The sequence below is a fragment of the Peromyscus maniculatus genome, chromosome 4 (genome assembly GCF_049852395.1).
Source record: "Peromyscus maniculatus bairdii isolate BWxNUB_F1_BW_parent chromosome 4, HU_Pman_BW_mat_3.1, whole genome shotgun sequence".
Taxonomy (NCBI): Eukaryota; Metazoa; Chordata; class Mammalia; order Rodentia; family Cricetidae; genus Peromyscus; species Peromyscus maniculatus.
The window spans coordinates 47249970-47266844 of NC_134855.1; the positions used below are offsets into that span (position 1 = coordinate 47249970).

Sequence of the window (16875 nt, forward strand, 5' to 3'; positions counted from 1 at the left end):
GCTTCAGGCCGCGCAGAGCACACCGATCCGCCTTTTTACAGCTAGACCTGTGTGCAGCAAGGAGCGAAGACCCTCAGTGTCCCCTTCCTTACCCAGGTTCCTCACAGAATGGATTCCCAGCGGGAGCTTGCAGAGGAACTCCGGCTTTACCAATCCACCCTTCTTCAGGATGGTCTAAAAGATCTCCTGGAAGAGAAAAAATTCATCGATTGCACCTTAAAAGCAGGTGACAAAAGTCTTCCTTGCCACAGACTGATACTGTCTGCTTGTAGTCCTTACTTCCGTGAGTATTTCTTGTCTGAAATTGAGGAGGAGAAAAAAAAGGAGGTAGTGCTAGATAACGTGGATCCTGCTATCCTGGATTTGATCATCAAATACCTCTACTCTGCCAGTATCGATCTCAATGACGGAAATGTGCAAGACATCTTCGCCCTGTCCAGCCGCTTCCAGATCCCCTCAGTCTTCACCGTGTGTGTGTCTTACCTTCAGAAAAGACTGGCTCCCGGTAACTGTCTGGCCATCCTAAGATTGGGGCTTCTTCTTGACTGCCCGAGACTCGCCATTTCTGCCCGGGAGTTTGTGTCAGATCGCTTTGTGCAGATTTGTAAGGAGGAAGACTTCATGCAGCTGTCTCCGCAGGAACTGATCTCGGTCATTTCAAACGACAGTCTCAATGTCGAAAAGGAGGAAGTAGTGTTTGAGGCAGTGATGAAATGGGTGCGGACAGACAAAGAGAACAGGGCGAAAAATCTCAGTGAAGTGTTTGATTGTATTCGTTTTCGCCTGATGACGGAAAAATACTTCAAAGATCATGTCGAGAAGGATGACATAATTAAAAGCAACCCAGAAGTCCAGAAAAAAATCAAAGTTCTAAAAGATGCTTTCGCAGGCAAACTCCCGGAACCTAACAAAAATGCAGAGAAGTCAGGGACAGGCGAGGTGAATGGCGATGTTGGTGACGAAGACTTACTTCCTGGTTACCTGAATGATATTCCCAGACATGGCATGTTCGTTAAAGATCTCATCCTCCTGGTCAATGACACAGCAGCTGTGGCTTACGACCCCACGGAAAACGAATGTTACCTTACTGCCCTGGCAGAGCAGATCCCCAGAAATCATTCCAGTATTGTTACCCAGCAAAATCAGGTCTACGTGGTGGGAGGACTGTATGTGGATGAAGAAAATAAAGATCAGCCCTTACAGTCATACTTCTTCCAGGTAAGCAAGCTGTTAGGCCGTGGTGAATTTGTGGGGTGCTGCCTACGTAGTGCTTTCTTACACTTGGAGACTTAAAAGAGTTTGGGCAGAAATACTCAGTTTGACTTAATATTTAGTAAAAGGTATAGTGAAGGAAGTCTTTATATCTAACTCACAACTTGAGATTTTCTCTCCAGTCTTTGACCCTAAATGCTGTACAGCTGCCGGTAACTCTAGTTCTTCAAATAGGTTAGGATCCTTTCCTAAACAGAGTTATTTGCCTTTACCAAAGTGCCTTATACACTGCCAGGAAGTAGGGATTGGTCTGTTTTTCTACCTTCTTCCTTCTAATAGGAGGTTTGGGGAAGTAGCATTCGTTTCTTATTTTTTGTTACTGTATAAAAGATTTTAATGAAAAAGAAAGGACTCTTGGACATATTCTGTACACTTTGGATCACCTGAGGGGAAAAAACCTCTACCAGCATCACTATTTATATTTCATTTAGAAGGTGTTGCTTATGATATTACATTTATTTGATCAGAGTTGGAGGTAGATATTACTATAACTTAATTATCTGTTTGATGTAACCATAAAACTTCCAGGAAAGCAAATCGTCCTTAACTAAGCGACCCTTTCTAGTTTATTTGAGGAGAATTTGTTTCATCAATAGGCTGTACCTAGCTGCTTATGACTCACTGGGTGACTTAACGGGCACCTCCAGTGTTGCCGATATCAATACTTCATAGCTTGTGGTTAGCTCAGTAAGAATTTGTTTAGGTCATAGCTAATCGTAGCCTGGGGTTTGGGGGCACTTAAATTGGAAAGGGCAGAGATAAGCAAGTGTAGAATATCATACCACAGTCACTGCATGCTCTCAAAGTACACAGCATACCATACATTCACAGACTACTACCTTTTGCCAACTCTTCTAATCTCAACAAAATAGAGCAATAATATATACTAATTATGTTTCTTCATTTTCTAAGTTCCAGTTCTAGCAAAAGCATTTGAATGTGGCCCAGAAATTTCCCTAAGCCCTAGTTTCAAATTCAGATTAGCTTTAGAAAGGGCAAATCCAATGAAAACAATTGTAAATATATCTAGAAAGTGAAAACTATCAAAAACACAAATGGATAGGTAGGCACGAAGTAGACAGACAGATATATAATCAGAGATTCGAGGAACAGTTACAGATAGAATAATTCTCTAATACTCCTGCAGGCTTTATTCCATTTAATATTAGTATATTGACTATCAGGCTAAGGACCTAGGAGTTTGCACACACACACACACACACACACACACACACACACACACACACCCCTTTTAAAAATATATCCAGAGCCCACACTCTCCTTATTTTTAAGTACTCATTGTAACCTTTATTCTGTCCATCCTATTACTTCCTTTTACCTTTATTGTAGTTTCCAAGTGAGATTACCCGTCTAAGCATGAGCCACCAAAACAGTTACACAGAGTTGGAAGGGCACAACTCCCTTGTCGCTTCTAAAAGGCACAAACCTAGAACAAGAGGCCTGAATTAAAGCCATAAACAAGAGCTTTGTATGAGCATCTCAGGTTTTGTGTTTTTCTGCTTGGTTGCATGTGTGAGGTGTGTTAAGTTCAGAGTGAACTTAACTCTGATATTATAAATGATCAAATATTGATATTTGTTATATGCTGCAAATAGACTATGGGAATTTGGGGCCTTATTAAGATTTGTTTCCCCCTCCATGAAATTAATAGAGTCATCAAGTTTTAGACCACACTAAGCTTTGAGATAGTCTAGGTATAAGCCCTAATTTTAACAATGAGGAAAGTGGGATCTGGAAGGGTTAAATATCTAGAGAACTCATCCGCTAAAGGGGCTGGCTGGCAACCTACTGATCATCTATCTGCTGTAGAAAGTGCTTCCATGCTAAGAGACCAAGGTAGGGACTGCAGTCTCTATGGGAACTGGGCCCTCAGGTTTGGGACTGTGGTAGCTGTTGGTCCATTTAAAAAAATAAAGTACCCAAGCTGCATAACCCAGTCTCAAACAAACAACAAAACACTATAGTTTTAGACAACGTGGTATTCAAAACCACCTGAAAAGCCCCGTGAAGTTGGGCAAGTGATTTAATCTCTGTGACTTAGTTTCCTCTCATCTGTAATACAGATGATGAAGCGCCTAGCCCAGAAGACCAAATGAGATTTCCTGTCGGAGCATTTTGTGCAAAACCCTTCACAGTCAGCCTCCCATGGATGTTTGCTGTGATCTCTACTCTTGTACACAGTACTTCCCCCACCCTGCCTGTGGCTGTGCTAGGAATCAAACCTCGGGTCTTCCACATGGAATCTCCCCCCCCCGCCCCCCCCCCCCCCCCCGCCCACTGAGCACTATGATACCTTCTTGGTTTTTTTTTTCAAGAGTGTAAACATTATATAGTCACAATCTAGATGCTGAAATGAGTGTCTGCAAAGCCAACACTGCGCACACAGCAATTGACCCATGGCACGCATGGCATTTGGTCTCAGTACCTCCTTTGACTGGCACTACTAGACCAGAAACAGAAAGGCTTCCACAGATGTCCCTCCATGTCACTACCACCGCTACCCCAGTCTTTCCCATTCCTGGCTACACTAGGTTTACGTGAATCTCAGTTGAATGCTTTTCTCTTCTGCTGCCTGGAAGCGGCACACGGAGCTGCAGCCACACCACTCAGAAGGAGTTTCCTTGACAGAGTTGCCCTAAAATGCAAAAAGGAATATGTTCAGATTTTAGAAAGTAAAGCCAGCCAGGCTAGAATCACCAGAGTGTGGCACTAGCAGGGCTGTCGCAGGGCTGGCTGCAAGCCGGGTTACTTCTTAGCATAAACCAGAAGCAGGATATTTAAGGTGACTCTACTCAAAATGAGGGTATTGAAATGAGTATTTTCCTGTATCAAAAACAATAAAACACAGGGAACCTAGCCATGTTTAAAAAACAGAAAAGTGATACTGTCCAGACTCTGAGTTGTCTGTGGACTGAGCGACAAGTCCAGCTGTCCCGAGTGCTGGCTTTGGGGGTGTGTTAAATATAGCATCCAGGGGCCATCCATGGACTGTGACCCCTGCCACAGACGTGTCTTTCCAGAGTCCCAAAAGTATTAAGATTCCTTGTTTCAAAACTGAACAAGGCAACTTCAGAAGAAAATTTAACAAGAGACTGCACAGTTCTAACGAACCTAACAATTCTATTTTATTCTCTTTCCTTTCTTGATGTCTTGGGGGTTTTTTATTGGGGGGGGGGCAGTATTTTTCATAGACCAAGTAGATTTTCTCATTCTTTTTAGTAATTCTGAGCTAAAATATGATGCTTTAGGATTGTAGTTTTACAAGATCTTAGACCGTCTCTGTAAATTTTAAACAATACATGAAATATTGTGTGCTTTTTAGTTACACCTGGTAACATTTTTCTACCAATCTTCATAACTCTTTTTTTTTTTTTTCAGCTTGATAGCATAACATCTGAGTGGGTCGGACTTCCACCTCTACCATCAGCCAGGTGTCTCTTTGGTCTGGGAGAGGTGGATGACAAAATCTATGTGGTTGCCGGCAAAGACCTTCAGACAGAGGCTTCCCTAGACTCCGTCTTATGCTATGATCCTGTGTAAGTTAACATAATATTCCTATAACATTCCTGTTCCCTAAGCATGCTGACAACAAATTCATATTTGCACAAGCTGGAACATGAATTCTATCATTATCTAATTTCAGGGCTGCAAAATGGAGTGAAGTGAAAAATCTTCCTATTAAAGTTTATGGCCATAATGTGATCTCACATAATGGGATGATATACTGTCTAGGCGGGAAGACAGATGACAAGTAAGTGCCCTAAAGGTTCCTTTTGATTTATATCCAAGTGACCATTGCAAGAGTTTCTGCCCCCTTTTTTTTTTCCCGACTACATACTGAAATGGGACTTGGCTCTCACATCACATTTTGCAGATTAAAAACTGCAAATATAGTTTTGAAGTTATTAGGGGTCATCGTAATGGTTTTTGGAAAAAAAAAAAAAAAGGATGTTTTCAAGTCACTAGACCAAATAGATAGGAATGTCACACACTGCCAGATGAGCACAATACCTTAACCATGAGCATCCTAATAAGAGACTAGCAGCATCTAGGAGCACAGTCAGTCTTTTATTTAGCTACTTTATAACCACATTTTTACTACGTTAAGACCAGTAGGCTTTCTTATTCTAACTATAAGTAGAAAACATTTAATTTTTTTATTTTGTTATTTTTGGTGTTCATGTATATATAATGTGGGGGTCCACTTCCCACAGCACACATGTGGAGGTCAGAGGACAACTTTGAGGAGCTGGTTCTCCTTCCACCAAGAGGGATCTGGGGTCATCAGGCTGAAGGGGCAGGTGCCTTTACCTGCTGAGCCATCTCTCCAGCCCCAGTGGCTAAAAATTTTCAACGTGCTCATCCAGGGTTTCTCTGTATAGCCCTGGCTGCCCTGGAACTCACTCTGTAGACCAGGCTGGCCTCGAACTCACAGAGATCCACCTGCCTCTGCTTCCTGAGTACTGGGATTAAAGGCGTGCGCCGCCGCCGCCGCCGCCGCCGCCGCCGCCGCCGCCCAGCTTCAATATACTTTTTAGCTATTAGCCAAATACTAAACAGAAAATGTAGATTTGTACTTTATGTGCATAGGAGAGAATTTATATCAGTTTGAAACGGAAAAGTACAGTAATTAAAAAGAGGGCAGTTTATTTCCCCAGCAACATGTTGGTGACTTACTCCCTCCCAGGTCTCCCACTCACTGCTTCTGTCTAGTCCCTTGTGAGAAAACAAGGCTACATTTCATGTATTAACTTTTCTTGGCTTCTAGACAGATGGTCATTAGTTAGGAAAAAATGATCTTATATCTCAGAGAGTGCTCTCCCAAGGTCAGTTAAGTCAGAAACCCATCTAATAAAATGATCATCTTTTGCCTACAGCGTGACATTTCCCATCCTAGAAAATGTACCCTTCCTTACTTGGTTTATCATTTGTCCCGGCTAATTTTTAATTCAGCTGTCCAACCATGGAAAAGTAACCAAAATTCTGAATTGTAAGGTACCGTGAGGCACAGTGGCATGACCTGTAGTCCCAGGCTGAGGCCAGAGAACCCCGTGAGCCTAGGATTTCCAGACCATCTAGGAGACAGAGCAAGACCCCATCTCAAAACAAACAGACAATAACAAAAAACAAAAGATATATAGGCATAGCAGGAAGAAAGTCATATGTGAACTTCTGTGTCAAGTCAAGAGCTCTGTATTCTAGAATTAGTTTTATCCAATTAAAATGATAAAATACAACACAGAAGATGTGACCTAACATGCAATGATTTTTATTCTATCTTTCCATATTCACAGATAGTATATTCTGAAATTAAATCTCTGCCTTAATCTTTGCTATTTCCATCAAGTGAATAATTAAGAATATATATAAGAAATATATAGTAAACGCATTCTTAATTTGGACTTTTTCTCTAAGTAAAGGAATGAACAGTCTCTATTCAGTGTGTTATGACTTTAGAAACATTGGAATTCTGCCACAATGATTTAAATTATTTCCTTCAGATAATATTAGTAATCAGAAAATCAATATGTCAATGAGAAGCATTCAGGTCTGCCACTAATAATATATTAATCTTGAGAATCTCATTACCTAGACAGCATTGCTTAGCAAATGTCAAAGTCAAAAACTTTGAAATGAATTATTAGCTAAAAGTAGGGGCTGAGGCTGGGGTTGTGGCTCCATAGCACTTAGAACACGAAAGGCTTGAGGCCAATCCCAAGGACAGGGGTGGGGAAGCTCTGAATGGCCCTAGTGACTATGATTCTCTATTCTGATCTTTCCAAGACCTTGCCATAGTCGAGTCTTGTTTTTATATTTATTTCATGTGGGGGGGTATTTTTGTGTCATGTGTGTCTGTGTACCATGTATGTGCCTGGTGCCTTTGAGGGCCAGAAGGGCATTGCGTCCCCTAGAACCAGAGTTACAGATCATTGTGATTCACCATGTGGTACTGGGAATTGAACCTGGGTCCTCTGGAAGAGCAGCAGTGCTCTACCCACTGAGCCATCTCTCCAGCCTTGCCACAGTCAAGTCTTAAAGGAAATGCTTATGTCTAGTATTTTTTCAGATTAAGAAAAATTATTCCCACAATAGGGTTTTTGTTTGTTTCTTGGCCTTACCAAACTGATTACTACTGGGAATCCAGAACTGTTGACCAGTTATGAACAACTTTAAGAGACCCTAAGGTCCAAGCCAGGTGGTGGCACATGCCTTTAATGCCAACACTTAGGAGGCAGAGGCAGGAGAATCTCTAGTTTGAGGCCAGCCTGGTCTACAGAGTGAGTTCCAGGACAGTCAGGACCACACAGAAACCCTTTCTCAAAAAAAAAAAAAAAAAAAAAGAAAAGAGAAAGAAAGAAAGAAAGAAAGAGAGAGAGAGAGAGAGAGAGAGAGAAGAAACCCTAAGATCAATCCTGAGAATAATCTGGATGAGTCCAAGTGCTAAATGTTTTATGGTATTTAGCATATAAAGCTGTTTTCATAATTCATCACCTTACATGATTACTTATATACTCTATAGTCACAGTGGTTTGTAAATATAGGATCTTATGTAGACAAATTGAACACAGTGGAAAAAATTTTTTTCAGGGTTTGAATTCGGTGCCTCACACATCCTTCATTAGTATTCTGCCTCTAAACAACATCCCGTGCCCCAGACAGTCCCAGAATCCTTTAAATGAAGTACTATGTATTCCATAGAAACAAAACCAGATTATTAAAGTTGCTTTCACAAAAAGAAGATTCTAAAAGGAACATTTGTTGTCTTTTTATGTTCACAGAAAGTGTACAAACAGGGTGTTTATCTACAACCCAAAAAAGGGAGACTGGAAAGATCTGGCTCCGATGAAGACCCCTCGTTCCATGTTTGGAGTGGCGATCCATAAAGGCAAAATTGTAATCGCAGGAGGGGTCACCGAGGATGGTCTTTCAGCATCGGTTGAAGCGTTCGACCTCAAGACCAATAAGTGAGTTGCTTTGCTACAGTGTGTGAGTCTTGTACATTTAGTTGTTGTGTTTGGTGGCAATTACTCCTTCTAAGGCATGGGAAGGGAAAGCCAGAGAGCCTCAGGTGAAAGAGGAAGTGTTTCCAGCTCCCCACACCATGTATTTGTCATTTGGAATGTATGACTCATGAGTTAATGCTGACAGTTTGCCTGACTCTCCACTAACTTGATACATTTAGTCACTTAGCAAAAGCATTATTATCTCTGAAAAGCTGTATGAACAAAGATGAGTATACATGTCTTAAGAGAATTGATGGGGAACATATAGTTTAAAAATTAAAAGGTATTTTTGGCTGGGCAATGGTGGCACACGCCTTTAATCCCAGCACTCAGGAGGCAGAGGCAGGTGGATCTCTGGAGTTCGAGGCCAGCTTGGTCTGCAGAGTGAATTCCAGGACAGTCAGGGCTACACAGAGAAACCCTGCCTCGACAAGTCAAATAAAAATTTAAAATATTTTCACTTGTTAACAATTAACACTCATAAATGATGAGTGCTTTGTGAATTTCTTAATTTTTTTTACTTTTAAGTTTTTGGATTAATGTGAAAAGATACTTGACTGATATTTTTATATAAAACTAGCCTTTCTAAATTTTTGAGCTTACACAACTTGGGTGAGTATATATGTTTTGTATTCCTGCATTAGTGTTGAAAAAAGTAGAGCAGTGTTATAACCTTTTTGAGATACCAAATACATATGATTTCAAAATGATTTTGATATCTGCAAATCACAAAGAATTTTCAAGGAACTAAACTTAAGTAATAAATAAAAATGATGTTCCTGAAGACTGGATAATAGGCGTAAATGCTCCAGTACAAAACGCTTAACTCTGCTGGACGCTGTGGGGCACGCCTTTGATTGGCAGTGCTAGGGAGGCAGAGGCAGACAAATCTCTTGAGCTACATAGTGAAACCCTGTCTAAAATTAAAAAAAAAAAAGTGTAAACGTGCACACAAAACTATAAACCCTCTGTGTTTTTAGTTTTGTAGCTGACCAACCCCCACACTTACTTACCCCAGGAACTCTAGAGGAATGAGGAATAAAAAATAGAGAATGGAGAGAGAACAGATAAAAAGACAGGATAGACTCGAGTGGGCCTGGATCCTTATCCACCGGCCCAGAACTTATTCCAAAGGTCTATTTATAACAATGCCAAGGGGTGGAGCAAAAGACCTCCCCCTGCTAGTTACAGTCACCTGGTACCCAGGCCCAAGTTCCAATCTACCTCTTACGCAGTCCTGCTGGGTACAGCCACTAGGAAACCTAGTGGGCTCCAACAAGTTTTATACCTATTTGTGGATGTGTGTACATGCATGCACACACACATACACACACTCACACACACACACCCTTTAAAAATAACAAAATTACACCAAAATGGTGTATGTCTGTACATTTTATGTTGACTGCATTTTCAATAAAATACCTAGATGGGAAGTGATGACGGAATTTCCTCAAGAAAGAAGCTCCATCAGTCTGGTGAGCCTGGCCGGATCCCTGTATGCCATCGGTGGTTTCGCGATGGTTCAACTGGAATCCAAAGAGTTTGCGCCCACTGAAGTCAATGACATATGGAAGTAAGTCTTCCTCAGTCTTCTTCTTTCACCCAAGTATTAAATCAGATCACTGATAAGCAAGTTTGCAGTAAATAAGCCAGATTTTTCCATCATGCAAGTTACTTCTCAGTGGTAAACTATAGACTTCAAGCCTTGCTAAACTTTTGAATATGCCATGTATTGATCAAGTATGGCTTGTGATTTGGTTCACTGTGAGATTAAGGAAAGAACTCATGTAGAATGGCTTCTTGGTTTGTGGTTGTTTTAATTTTAAAAAATGTTATTTTATGTATATGGGTGTTTTGCCTGTATGCATATCTGATGCATTTGGAGGTCAGAAGAGGGCATTGGATCCCCTGGAGCTGGAGTTACAGACAACTGTGAGCCACCATGTGGGTGCTGGGAGTCAAACCTGGGTCCCTCTGGAAGAACAGCCAGTGCTCTTTACTGCTGAGCCATCTCTCCAGCCCTAGGCAGGTTTCTTCAATTGTAAAGTGAGTTAGGACAGCTGAGCTTTTCTGCCCAATCCTAGCTGTAAGAGTGTAATGGTTCAGTGACTCAGTAGGGCAGAGTGGTTTACTTTCCTTCAGAGTAGTTCATCTTCTAAGAAAACAAAGCACTTGAGGCTGGAGAGATGGCTCAGCGGTTAAGAGCACTGACTGCTCTTCCAGAGGACCCAGGTTCAATTCCCAACACCCACACAGCAGCTAACAACTATCTGTAACTCCGGTGCCAGGGGATCTAACATCCTCACACAGACATACATACATGCAGCCAAAACACCAATACACATTAAAAATAATAATTTTTAAATTATTTTTTAAAAAGAAAGAAAACAGTACTGAAGAAATGAGGTCACGAGTTCATTAAGTCTAATTTATTCTTCCCACCATTTGATGATTCAAATAGTAAACGCTTGTTTAAAAAGAAAAAAAAAAGTGAAAGTAGCAATCCACTTTACCACCCAGACAGCTGCTGGGCAATTCTCCCAAGTATGCAGTAGTTACTCAACTGAACTATTTTAGTCAAAGAATGTTTTTTAAAGGGCAAGGAACACTTTTGCCATAGTGTCAGATACAGTAAATATCAACTGGAAACCAAGCTACGTCCCAGAGGTCACAGGAGCATAAGTCTACTTGGAGCCCACAGTCTTGTGCAGGGCGTCTAGTGATTGACAGGCCACCCTCAGGATTCTTCAATGGTTCCTGCAGCCAGCCCAGGCACTGTGCTTGATGTCTGACTTACAAGAGGGGGTCTTGGGTGCCTAAGGACAGCCCAAGTGAGTCCAGGCTGCATACTCCCCTTGAATCAGCCACGATCATGCTCTCCCATCAGCTTCAAGGCCAGCTTCACTCCCAAGGCTGGATCAGTGTCCTGCTCCCCAGAGTAGGGCTTGTAAAACAGCAGCAACAGCAATAGCAGCATCCCTTGGAGCTGCTTGGAGACACAGACTCCCAGACCCCACCTGGGACCTCCTGAATCAGAAGGGGCATTTTAACAAGACTCCTAGTTGATAGGTTGGTACACTTACATTTAGTCTATCCACCCTGCAGCCCACCAGCAGGGAATAGAGCACCTGCTGGTTTGGGTCTAGAACAAATGACAGTCACTTTTTAGTCTCAAGTTTTGTTGCAGTACTTTCTGAGTTTTCAAAAACCCTAGGTCACACATCAGACCAACTCGGTCTCTGGGGAGGGACCAGACAGGAGTGTTTTTTTTAGCATCTCCAGGTGGTTCCATCATGCAGCCAAACTCAAGAAGTTGTGATTACTGTAGCAGTTCTCAAAGTAGTGTCAACAACAGCTGGGTTTGCTAGACATATGGATTCTCAGAGCTGGAGAGGTGGCTCAGAGGTTAAGAGAACAGGCTGCCCTTCCCAGAGGACCACGCTTGATTCCCAGCACCCACACGGCAGCTCTCAACCATCTTTAACTCCAGTCCCAGGAGATCCAACTCCCTTATCTGGCCTCCGCAGGCACTGCACACACATGATACACAGACATACATGCAGGGAAAATGCTCATACACATAAAATAAAAATAAAGGCCTAAAAACGCAGATTCTCAGGCCTGACCTTTGGGCAGTGGGAGTCAACAACTGTAACAAGCCCTCTCTGAGTGATTGGCAAGTGTCCTCTATAAATTGAGTGCCATTGACCCAGAGGCAGGTGGCTGTTCACTTGTGCACTGCCTCCTAGGGAACCTGTGTGTCCACACAAAGGGACAAAACAAAAACAAAAACACACCTCAGCAGTCCACACTCCAAACCTATCAACCCTTCTGTTGTCATGTGCGAAATACATTTCCATTGTATTTTGAGATGGGAATCTTATCCTATAGCCCAGGTTGGCCTCAAACTCATTATGGATAGCCCAGGCTGCCCTCAAATTCCAGTGCGATGTCAAGCACACATTTAAGGCAATACAAATTGTATCTTTGTAGCCTTGAATCCTCAGAGATGAAGACCATCAGTTCTTAATGAGAGGCAAGGGCATAGTCTAAGAACAGCCCTCAACAGCAGAGGGGAAGGGGTCAACCCTGGATCAAGTGCTACACGAGGCACCAGTAGGTGGGAACTACTGAAACCGCAATCCAGGCTAAGTCCTGCCCCCCAGTTCTCCCTCACAAGAGTTTGCTTCCTGGTTCTTCACCAGTCCCGCGGTGGATGATGAGCTGCTCACCTGTCCGTTACTTCTTCTGGACAGTCCAATTCCAATTCAATGGCCAGGGCCCAGGTATATGCTCATGCACAGTAGGCATACTTTGAAAGGAATTCAACTGTTACTTACCAGGTGAGGCACCCTGTCTGGCAGGAAGCAGTGGGGATCCCCCCAGACACCCCATTTTTATATTGAACACAAAGAAACTCATAAAAGGCTCTCATTAAAGGCTGCTTATTGTATTTTGTTTTTTCTTCCATCAGGTATGAAGATGATAAAAAAGAATGGGCTGGGATGTTGAAGGAAATACGTTACGCTTCCGGAGCTAGCTGCCTAGCAACACGCTTAAATCTGTTCAAACTATCTAAACTATAAACAAGGTCACAAAAAACAATGGTTTGAGAGGTGGCCTGTTGGGACAAGAGGGCTATAATTTATTGTCTTTCTTTAAGCCTGTACAATGATTCATGTAGAGTCTCTATGTAGCAGAATCTCAGTCACGGCTTTTTCCAGTGCTGAGTATAAAGTATAAAACCATTTGCTAAGAACTTTAGTATTCAGTTGAACAATGTACTTTTGTTAAACTTTACTCAAAAGAAGTGAGCTTTCTAAATCTGAGCTGTTTACTCATCCTTTGTATTCTTAAGGTACATTTACACTTGTTTTCTATTATCTATGAAATGCGTATGTCTACATTCTAAAGAAATGTTTGAATAACAGAAACCTTTCACATGTCTTGAGCTATGATAGGAATCTTGTGCATTATAATGAAGATGATTGGAAACGCTGTTTAAGAAGTATAATAAATGAGTCTCATCTGTAGGGGAAAGTGTCTAATCAGATCCAAATGGCCTCCCACCACCCCTTTTAAATGTTTTATTTATGTGTGTGTGTGTCTGCGCACCACCACATGCCTGTCTGGTGCCCAAGGAGACCAGAGGGCTTTGGATCCCTGGGAACTAGAGTTAGAGGTGGTTGTGAGCTGCCATGTGGGTGCTGGGAACCAATCCCAGGTCCTCTGGAAGAACATTAAGTGCTCTCAACTGCTGAGCCATCTCTCCAGTCCCTTTCTTCTTTTTGTGACACTGGCATATTATTTCCAAATGAAAATGTAACGTTTGTGTGTGTGTCTGCAGACAGTGTGTGCGTGATTACACGTGCCACGGTGCACATGTGAAGGTCAGAGGGCAAGCTCAAGTGTCAGCCTTCACTTCCCACCGTTCTAGAGCCGTGGTCTCTTTGCTGCTGTTCCACTGCGGACGTCAGGCTGACTGGTCTGCAAGTTTCTGGGTACACTCCTGTCTGCATCCCATCTTCCTGTAGGGGCACGCACACTACACGCCAGTCTTTCTTTGTGGGTTCTAGGGAGTTGAACTCTAGTTCTCAGCTTTTGAGGCAAGCGTGTTTACCTGCTGATCCATCTCTCCAGCCCCAAATATAAAATGCTTACATTAAAAACCCAATAAATCGTAGCCTTCATAAGATTAAGCAGAGCAGCTGTAATGGGGGGGGAGGGTGACCTTTAAACTTCCAGGGCAGATGATGTGAGGAAGGGCAGGTCGTCTCTGGTTCATTTTTAGCTTTATATGCCATAGAAGGGCCGCATATTTGCTAGATCCCCAACAGTAGGAGAGGCAACTGAGCCAGGTGTGGTGGACATGTCTGAAAGCCTGGCATCTTCAGAGGCTTGGGAAACACAGTGAGACTCCATCTGCAGGGTCCTAAGGCCCCACGCTCACTGTTTTTCTTATGTCTAGAGACTCCTCAGCCTACCGTAAGCCTCAGATTCAACAATGTGAGTCACGAACTGATCACCGCCTGGGTCCTACCACACCTCTGTGTATGGATGAACCTACACAGGCCTCTTTTGCTGGCTCTGCTTTCTGGTCTCTTCATGCTGGAGTGCCTGAGGGGACAGTCCCACATCTCCCCTCCATTCACACTCTTCTCCAATAGCAGCTTAAAGTGATTTCATGTAGTCTCATGGTGCCAAATACCAAAAACAACTTCACACTTCTTTTTGAAGCCTAGACCTCTCTGTGACCTCCAAACTCACTGAGTGGTCATCTCCACTTGGGTGCTGATAAAGTGTCAGAAACTCAACACATCTGAACAAATTCAGGATTGTCCCAACACCAGCCCAATCCCACCTTCTCTTCCCATAGACCCCCATCTCGGTGAAAGGAATGGGTCTGTGTCACACCCTCTCACCCAAGACTCAGGGAGTGTCCCAGATGAGGGGGAGGAAAGACTGTAAGAGCCAGACAGTGTCTTCTGGGGTAACTGGTACTTGCACTCCTCAACTCTCAACAGCTACTGTTCCCCACACAAGACAGGCCGTACAAGATCAAGCTGGTCAACCAACATTCAAGCATGGATCATGGGGCTCACCAGGCCCAGTCCGAGTTTAGAAGACACAGCAGTTGCAGGGGAGCAAGTCCGCTTTCTTCAGGGCCAGGCCTCTGCCCATGTGCATGCAGCAACCCTAAATGCGCTCACTAGGTTACAGACACAAACATTTACAGAAAGAAGGGGAAGGACACGAAGTTAGAACAGGGACGGGAAGAGGGACACAGGAGGAGGTGGGGGGGAGTGAAAGGCAGATTTGGATTTAATCAAAGTAAAATACATTCGTGCATGAACGAAAAAAATAGGACCATTTAAAATTGTGCATTAAGAATTTTTGTTCTTTTTTGGGGGGTGGGGTGGGTGTTTTGAGACTGTCTCACATTGTTGCCTAGGCTGTCCTGGAACTCACCATGTACCACAAGCTGGCCTCAGTCTCACAGTGGTCCTCCTATGTCACCTCCAGCGTGTTGGGATGCGCTCACTTACTACAACAGTTCTTAGCTGGACATCATGGCACACACCTGTAATCCCAGCGCTCCAGAAGCAGAGGCAGGAGGATGGCTACAAGGTTAAGACCAGTCAGGACTACTTAAGATAAAAAATAAAAACAAAATACTTAAATAATACAAAATATGTATGTTCTTAGCATTCCTTGCTTAAAACTTTGCAATGGCTTCCCTCCCTTAGAGGAGCCATGCGGCCATACACTGTTGACTGTTCGCTCCGACCTTTCTCTACACCCCCAACCAACTTCCCGTTTGATCTGCTCTAACCACAACTGATCTCGTTATTCCCAAACACGTCAGGCAGGTTCCCAACTCAGAAGATTTGCACTTAGCCTTTTTTAATTGAGTTAGGCCACTTAAGGAAACACAAATGTGGTGTGCTACAGTCATTTGAAATGAAGTCACGATTTGTCTGCTCCAAATATCCGTTCTCTCAGGTAGTCCATCCTTGCATCCTTTGTTGACAGTGCCATAGAGTTCCATTCAAAGTAAGGGACCTGCAAAGTAAGTCATTCATGTGAATAAAAGCAACGGCAAGTGTTTTTAATTTGATCTCCCCACCATTAGATGGAGCTCCCTATTGGTTTAATGAGGGGATATATAAGCTTACTAATGATAGCTTCAGAGATTCATAAAATGTAAAAAATGTAGAAATTATTTTTATAACTTTTTATTGATTCTTTGGGAATTTCAATCATGCACCACAATCAGGCTCACCTCCCAGCCCCTTCCTATCTGTTCCTCACACTGCAGCGTCTGCCACAAAAGAAACCCCCCCCACAAATTAGTTAAAAACAAAACAAACAAAAAAACCACCTCACTCCCCCAGCTTTCCTGCCTCTCTAACACCTCTTCATTCGTCCTAGTGGCACCGGGAGCTTTGGTGTGTCACACTCGCACTCAGTACACCCTTTTGTCCAGTCAGCCCGGCCCACCAATGGTCACTGCAATGAGTCCTTGGGCTGGTTCAAGGCCTCGGGCCTCTGGCACACCATCATCACTGCATCCTCACCAAAACTCCTCTCAGGTATCCTGATGTTGCCCAGTCATGGAGGTCCTATGGCTATCGCTTGGCAGGACCCAGTCCCTTCATACACTCCAGGTCATAGATGCGGTGGAAGTTAGGATGGGCCAAGGCAAGGCCCAGGATATGGGCCTGGGGTGAGAGCTGAGCTGGTCAGTCAGCAGCACCAGGGCTGGCCCCCTAAGGCGAGGGGTGGAGCCAGCCCTCCCTAGTACTGGGGGGAGGCAGCTCTCCCATGAGGTGCGGGGCCAGCTCTTTTTTATGAGGGGATATATAAGCTTTCTAACAATAGCTTCAGAGATTTATAAAATGTTATAAAATGTAGAAATTATTCTATTGGTCTCTAAGGTTATGAGCTAAGAGTGTGTATATGACTTGTCACCCAGTATTTGTAGTTGCTGATTGTGTGTGTGTGTGTGCGCGCGCACTAAAAAATTTCTGCACAGGCAGAAGGCACCATCTAGATACAGAAACAGGCTCTCCGT

General features: G+C 43.2%; 2 protein-coding genes across 2 annotated transcripts in view; one reads left to right on the forward strand and one right to left on the reverse strand.

The window, feature by feature from the left end:
- Nucleotides 1-108: 108 nt before the first annotated feature.
- Klhl41 (kelch like family member 41) lies at nt 109-13333 on the forward strand. Its single transcript, XM_006972385.4, has 6 exons — nt 109-1218; nt 4672-4829; nt 4937-5044; nt 8073-8258; nt 9727-9873; nt 12775-13333. Exons 1-6 carry the CDS (start codon nt 109-111, stop codon nt 12884-12886), a joined length of 1821 nt encoding a protein of 606 aa, XP_006972447.1. The 3' UTR covers nt 12887-13333.
- Nucleotides 13334-15687: 2354 nt separating this feature from the next.
- The window catches only part of Fastkd1 (FAST kinase domains 1), a 30027-nt gene continuing 28839 nt past the window's right edge, over nt 15688-16875 (reverse strand). The window contains exon 15 of the mRNA XM_042275433.2: nt 15688-15863. Within this exon, the coding sequence (XP_042131367.1) occupies nt 15768-15863 (96 nt within the window). The 3' untranslated portion in view covers nt 15688-15767. The remainder of the gene's footprint in view (nt 15864-16875) is intronic.

Coding starts and splice junctions, on each gene's coding strand:
- Klhl41 (XM_006972385.4), top strand. CDS start 109: ATGGATTCCCAGCGGGAGCTTGCAGAGGAACTCCGGCTTTACCAATCC. Junction 4,830..4,936: donor GTCTTATGCTATGATCCTGT/GTAAGTTAACAT, acceptor ATCTAATTTCAG/GGCTGCAAAATGGAGTGAAG. Junction 5,045..8,072: donor GGCGGGAAGACAGATGACAA/GTAAGTGCCCTA, acceptor TTATGTTCACAG/AAAGTGTACAAACAGGGTGT.